This window comes from Epinephelus lanceolatus, chromosome 14 (genome assembly GCF_041903045.1).
Source record: "Epinephelus lanceolatus isolate andai-2023 chromosome 14, ASM4190304v1, whole genome shotgun sequence".
Classification (NCBI taxonomy): domain Eukaryota; kingdom Metazoa; phylum Chordata; class Actinopteri; order Perciformes; family Serranidae; genus Epinephelus; species Epinephelus lanceolatus.
Genome location: NC_135747.1, coordinates 23960912 through 23967550, shown reverse-complemented (window position 1 = coordinate 23967550; position 6639 = coordinate 23960912). Strand labels below are relative to the sequence as shown.

At 39.7% G+C, this 6639-nt stretch overlaps 1 protein-coding gene across 2 annotated transcripts; it reads left to right on the top strand.

The window, feature by feature from the left end:
- Window positions 1-2808: 2808 nt before the first annotated feature.
- Window positions 2809-5445, top strand: atp5mc3a (ATP synthase membrane subunit c locus 3a). 2 transcript variants are annotated; one of them, XM_033613013.2, is made up of 5 exons: window positions 2809-2897; window positions 3099-3195; window positions 4007-4081; window positions 4570-4760; window positions 4875-5445. In XM_033613013.2, the coding sequence occupies exons 2-5, from the start codon at window positions 3157-3159 to the stop codon at window positions 4987-4989; spliced, it is 420 nt and encodes a 139-aa protein (XP_033468904.1). In that variant the 5' UTR covers window positions 2809-2897; window positions 3099-3156; the 3' UTR covers window positions 4990-5445. The 2 variants fall into 2 exon arrangements, with proteins under 2 accessions (XP_033468904.1, XP_033468912.1); XM_033613021.2 differs by having other exon boundaries at window positions 2877-2985.
- The last annotated feature ends 1194 nt before the right edge of the window (window positions 5446-6639 follow it).

The following is a 6639-nucleotide window of genomic DNA, read 5'->3' as shown; positions in this document are numbered from 1 at the left end:
TTGTTTTTTGGACAACAAAGGTCTACAGCACAGAGGAATAATCTATATCACATTTTGGCCACAAGGCAATACTCGCTACTTGGATCAATTCATTATTAGCTTTGGTCTTTACATGGGACTTGTTGGCGATAAGAAATATCAGCAGACTTATCCCTCGAAGCAGTATCTGTAATATTAACTGTCTTGTCCACCTGTGTTAAACTTTATACAGTACAGGCCAAAAGTTTGGACACACCTTCTCATTCAATGCGTTTTCTTTATTTTCATGACTATTTACATTGTAGATTCTCACTGAAGGCATCAAAACTATGAATGAACACATGTGGAGTTATGTACTTAACAAAAAAGGGTGAAATAACTGAAAACATGTTTTATATTCTAGTTTCTTCAAAATAGCCACCCTTTGCTCTGATTACTGCTTTGCACACTCTTGGCATTCTCTTGATGAGCATCAAGAAGTAGTCACCTGAAATGGTTTCCACTTCACAGGTGTGCCTTATCAGGGTTAATTAGTGGAATTTCTTGCTTTATCAATGGGGTTGGGACCATCAGTTGTGTTGTGCAGAAGTCAGGTTAATACACAGCCGACAGCCCTATTGGACAACTGTTAAAATTCATATTATGGCAAGAACCAATCAGCTAACTAAAGAAAAACGAGTGGCCATCATTACTTTAAGAAATGAAGGTCAGTCCGTCCGGAAAATTGCAAAAACTTTAAATGTGTCCCCAAGTGGAGTCGCAAAAACCATCAAGCGCCACAACGAAACTGGCACACATGAGGACCGACCCAGGAAAGGAAGACCAAGAGTCACCTCTGCTTCTGAGGATAAGTTCATCCGAGTCACCAGCCTCAGAAATCGCAAGTTAACAGCAGCTCAGATCAGAGACCAGATGAATGCCACACAGAGTTCTAGCAGCAGACCCATCTCTAGAACAACTGTTAAGAGGAGACTGCGTGAATCAGGCCTTCATGGTCAAATAGCTGCTAGGAAACCACTGCTAAGGAGAGGCAACAAGCAGAAGAGATTTGTTTGGGCCAAGAAACACAAGGAATGGACATTAGACCAGTGGAAATCTGTGCTTTGGTCTGATGAGTCCAAATTTGAGATCTTTGGTTCCAACCGCCGTGTCTTTGTGAGACGCAGAAAAGGTGAACGGATGGATTCCACATGCCTGGTTCCCACTGTGAAGCATGGAGGAGGAGGTGTGATGGTGTGGGGGTGTTTTGCTGGTGACACTGTTGGGGATTTATTCAAAATTGAAGGCACACTGAACCAGCATGGCTACCACAGCATCCTGCAGCGACATGCCATCCCATCCGGTTTGCGTTTAGTTGGACGATCATTTATTTTTCAACAGGACAATGACCCCAAACACACCTCCAGGCTGTGTAAGGGCTATTTGACCAAGAAGGAGAGTGATGGAGTGCTGCGGCAGATGACCTGGCCTCCACAGTCACCGGACCTGAACCCAATCGAGATGGTTTGGGGTGAGCTGGACCGCAGAGTGAAGGCAAAGGGGCCAACAAGTGCTAAACACCTCTGGGAACTCCTTCAAGACTGTTGGAAAACCATTTCAGGTGACTACCTCTTGAAGCTCATCGAGAGAATGCCAAGAGTGTGCAAAGCAGTAATCAGAGCAAAGGGTGGCTATTTTGAAGAAACTAGAATATAAAATATGTTTTCAGTTATTTCACCCTTTTTTGTTAAGTACATAACTCCACATGTGTTCATTCATAGTTTTGATGCCTTCAGTGAGAATCTACAATGTAAATAGTCATGAAAATAAAGAAAACGCATTGAATGAGAAGGTGTGTCCAAACTTTTGGCCTGTACTGTATGTTGCATCATAATAGATTATTATTTAACATAATCGAATCTTGTTTTCTGCACAATCACTTTACATTTGTTTAGATTCATTTACAGTAGGCTACCTGTATTTATTTTTACAGCACAGTGAATTAAGGCTGACTGGGATAGTTTTTGGATTTCCTCCTTCTGTAAGCTCTCTTGCTATAAATTCAAAGAAGCCCAACAAATTATATAATTTTTCTGTTACAGTTACAGTAAAGGTTATATCATATTCTAAGGAGGTGTGACATTCCCTTTTATATAAACCAACCCTTTTTTGTAGTATGTGGGCAATTGGGACAGCACATGTTATCACTGATTTAAGTTAATGTAAGTATATTAATTGCACAGTTTATGCCATACATTGATATAATCTCACATGCACATTTTTCTTGTCCTGTTCATCATTATGAATTAAGACTCCATGTACATTTTTGTTAAACATTATTGCTTAAGTCTGTCACAATGACCCCCTCCCTTATTCTCCTCCACCAAATTTCATTACACATTTAAATGAGGTAAAAACAGCTTATGGTCATTCTATTGTTTTGCATGAGGAGCAGGGAAACACGTTATCATTCCTCTGTTGCCTGTATTGAAATGTTTACAGATGGATGATAGTCTCACTTACCTTATCTCTTGTGTCTTATTTTCCCCTCAGGCCCCTTGGTATGTTAATCTGTTTTATCCTTAACTCATTCATCCATTTTCTCTTTAAAGTATAATATGTTTGGCTCACTTTCAACATTGTAGTAGAGCCAGACCATCAGGATTTGTCAATTTCCGTCAATATAACGATAAATAAATAATATAATTAAGTGTAAAACATTAATTATCCTTCTTAACTGTGTTCACACTATGAAGGTGCATCCGTCAATTAACACTGACCGTGTGTAAACAACGATTAGTTTTGTGAATGAGCACTGCTCCTGTCACCGTGTTCAATAAAGTTTCTGTGAAATGACCTTCCTCTGTCATCATCCGGGCCTCTACATACATCACACCGCGCATGCGCACTCTTCCACTGTGGTTCGACCTCTGCAGTCGGTAAGTGTGCAATGGCAGTTTGAATGGGAAGCTTAGCGTTATAAATCCCTTTTCATCCTCTCTCGTAACTTCATATTGCAGCGCACAAGTGAGGATAGCATGCAGAATGGATGTGATTGTACATATGAGTGGCTTTATTTTCTCTGTGGAGCATTTTTACACCCGTTTGACCTTACTTCTCTCCGGTCTTTCCCTCCTCAGAGAGACCCGGGCTTCAACCAGATTCGACCGAACCGGTTAAAACTACCTAAAATAGAAAATGTACGCCTGTGCAAAGTTCGTCTCCACGCCGGCTCTGGTGAGTTTGCTTTATTCGGTGTGTTTTCATGCTGTGGATGTGAGTCCTGCTTTCTTAGTATCACGAATAAATCCGGTGGGCCTCTGGTTGAACTTGACTGTAGCTAGCTAGCAAGGGTATATGCAGTGTAGGCCAACAGGCTAGCTAGCTAATGCTAAAGCACTGAAATAGTTTGTAAACGGTGGTAATGTAGTCCTTATTTTATGTGTATGGTGCATGTAAGTCAGAAACTGCCCTTGCCTTTGCTTTTCCTTGAAGCGGACGTTTCCAGTGATAGCTGTTAGCTAAGGTCATTACAAGCCTCTGTTAGCCTAAATTAGTGCAGAGTTCACCTGCAAACTGGTGCACAGAGCTGTGCAGTAGATATAATAACTATCTCCTTGTGCATTTGGGCATTGTTTGCTTCCAAATAAATGTACTGTTTTATTGCTCAATATCCAAGGTCATGTTTCAGTTTCTAGTTACTTAACCTGGCTAATCAGTTTAAATCATAATAGGACAATTGGTTAATAAGGTTGCTAACAATGTTTATTGTAGCTTGCCAGTGGCACACATGAGCAAAAAAAATTTCAAACTACCCACCACAAGTGACTGACAGCACACACTGTACTCACAAATCATTAAAGGCCACAGGTCATAAAGTGTGTGCACTGCTGTGAATGATAGTGGGATTGACAAAGGGACGTTCAAGGTGCCTTCCACCTGCTTAGACTGGGGATAGCTACCATCAATATGTTTCTTGTGTTACTGAGCTTGTGTGTGTTGTTGCTAAATTTTTACTGTGTTTGTATCTGTGCTGCTGCTGCTGCAGGTCCGTGCTGGTTCCCGGGCTCTTTACAGACCCCTCTCTGCCTCTGTGCTGTCCAGGCCTGAGCTCAAAACAGAGGTAAGAAGAAACACAGGCTTCCCACTTGGGCTGCAGCCTTCATTCTACCTAGGCACTTAAAACCAGTGTGGACTGATTACGTCAAGTCATTTACTCTATAACATGTCAGATTAATGTCAAATGTCAACCACAAAGGTTTAGACCTGTGTAACAGTTTAAAATTGGTCTGACAAATAGCCCAAAAAATTGAAGACCCAGCTCGTTCTTTAGTTTCAAGCTCAGTGTATTGAATTAGTTTTTAATGTGACATGAAGAAAAGTATGAAACTCTTTTTCTTTGCATTGTCAAGGTTAATATGGAAAATGATTGGGTTTTGGTGCTTGGCAGAATTATTAAATGATAAAAGCTAATTTAGCTTTTATCATTTCAGTGTTCGAATCAGCTACACTTATCACAGGTGTTTTGAGTGCTAACTGACTGCACTGTCATATCTGATGGCGCTGGTTTTTAAGGTGAAAGTTTATGGTTTTTGTGTTTTCTTGCTCCAGAGCACTGTTGCTGTGATGCCACAGAGCCCCCTCACCCAGGTCACACTGAGGGGCTTCCAGACCAGTGCTATCAGCAGGGACGTTGACACCGCTGCCAAGTTCATTGGAGCTGGAGCTGCCACAGTCGGAGTAGCTGGATCTGGAGCTGGAATCGGGACTGTGTTCGGCAGTCTCATTATTGGCTATGCTAGGTTTGTTCTCACTGACATATCTTTGAAAATCTAGTTTAAATGACATGGATTAATTGATTTCTACTGCATGCTGTTCTTTTCATAGATGCATTGACAGTTTGTTGTTGTTTGCAGGAACCCATCTCTGAAGCAGCAACTGTTCTCATATGCCATCCTGGGATTTGCCCTGTCTGAAGCCATGGGACTGTTCTGTTTGATGGTTGCTTTCCTTATCCTGTTTGCTATGTAAAACTCTGCTGTCATACAACACTTTCAGATGTGACTACATATTTTATTGTGGCTACCAAAATTGTTCCGTGTTGGTGTCATGGAAATGTACATTTTCAAGTCTTTCAGACACTGTCGAAATACGCAAAACATGTATTGTACAAATGTAAGAAATTACGTGATTAAAATACATGTATTTGACTATTTAACAATGGCGGTAACTTTTATGTCTGGAATATCATGCTAGCACAACCGAAAGCCAAACGGCTTTCTTGAATGTCATCTTTTCTGTGAAGCAGCTGCTTAGACTTGCCATGAGTCAGCCTTGTTTTCTCAGCACATCACATGCAAGCTTTTTGGGGTCCACCTTAATGAATTTTTGGTTCAGATGCAGTTAAATAGTACTGTAATTAGGCAGCAAGTGAATGCTTGCTTTTGTAAATGGCATTAAATAAATCTAGATGATTTAATTGAGCTATATAATGGCTTTGACTTTTTTGACTCATGAATGAAAGTCGCTGAGTTGTCTTAAAAAAAAAAAAACAGACTGGTTGTAGTCACTGGACCTTTCTGTAATATAAGCTGCTTGGATTGGACTGAATTTGGTTACAACTGAAACAGTGAAGTCAGTTGATTTAAAAACAACACATTTAGTAAATTGTTCTTGATTAGCTTATGAAGCAAAAATGGCCACATTTTGCTGGTTCCAGCTTCTCCAAAGTGAGGATGTGCTGATTTACTGTCACTAATTAAAGATCTTCAGGTTTCAGTCTACTGTTGGAAAAAAATCCATTTGAACTTATCATCTTGGCCTTTTGGAATTGGTGATGGGCAAATTAAATAATTGGTATATACCAAATAGAAGAAACCTGTGTAGCTGACAGTTTAGAATGTCAACTTAAGCAACCATGTATGTACTGGTACATTTTTAATAGCCCCAAATTGTAGCCTTTGGAAAATACATATGATAAAACCTGTAAGACTACAACTAACACTTGATAAACCGATAACCCTGGACCAGGTATGTTAACATTAAAGATAACATGGGTGACTGCAATGCAATTATTTGAAATGAAATAGATCCACAGGTATGCAGAAGCCTCCAGGTGTGCTGAAACCAGATATGTCGAATTATGCAACTTGCATAAATGTTATGTGGTGTGGCAACTTGAAGCCCCCAGAACATGTGAGCGTAGAAAATACTTATGTAAGATGAAATATGAGACACTGTGTTCAGTTATTAAACTTTTAAAAGAAAAAAAAAAAAGATTTGTTCTGGATATTTCAGTAAGGGAATAGGAGTGGATATGCTTTATAATGACATTTAATTTTTTGAAGAAAAAAATGGATCAGAAAATTAATATTCAAAACAGTATTTGTTCATATATAAAACATGTCTGGCGGCTTTTTTTAATCTTAATTCCTTTATATATGTTTAAAAACTACTTGATGAGGATCCAACAAGTGCATAACAGCACAGGTAAAATCAAATACTATTTACACAGAACACACAAAATACAACTATAGCAATGCAAAGCTGAGGGGTACAGGCAGAGGAGGAGAAAAACAACCAAGGTAAAGTAGCCTTAATCATAGCACCAACTTCAGTCAAAGATGCTCCAACATCAGTCCTGCAAAGTCACACAGGTTGCATGTAACGGCACAGTCCTCA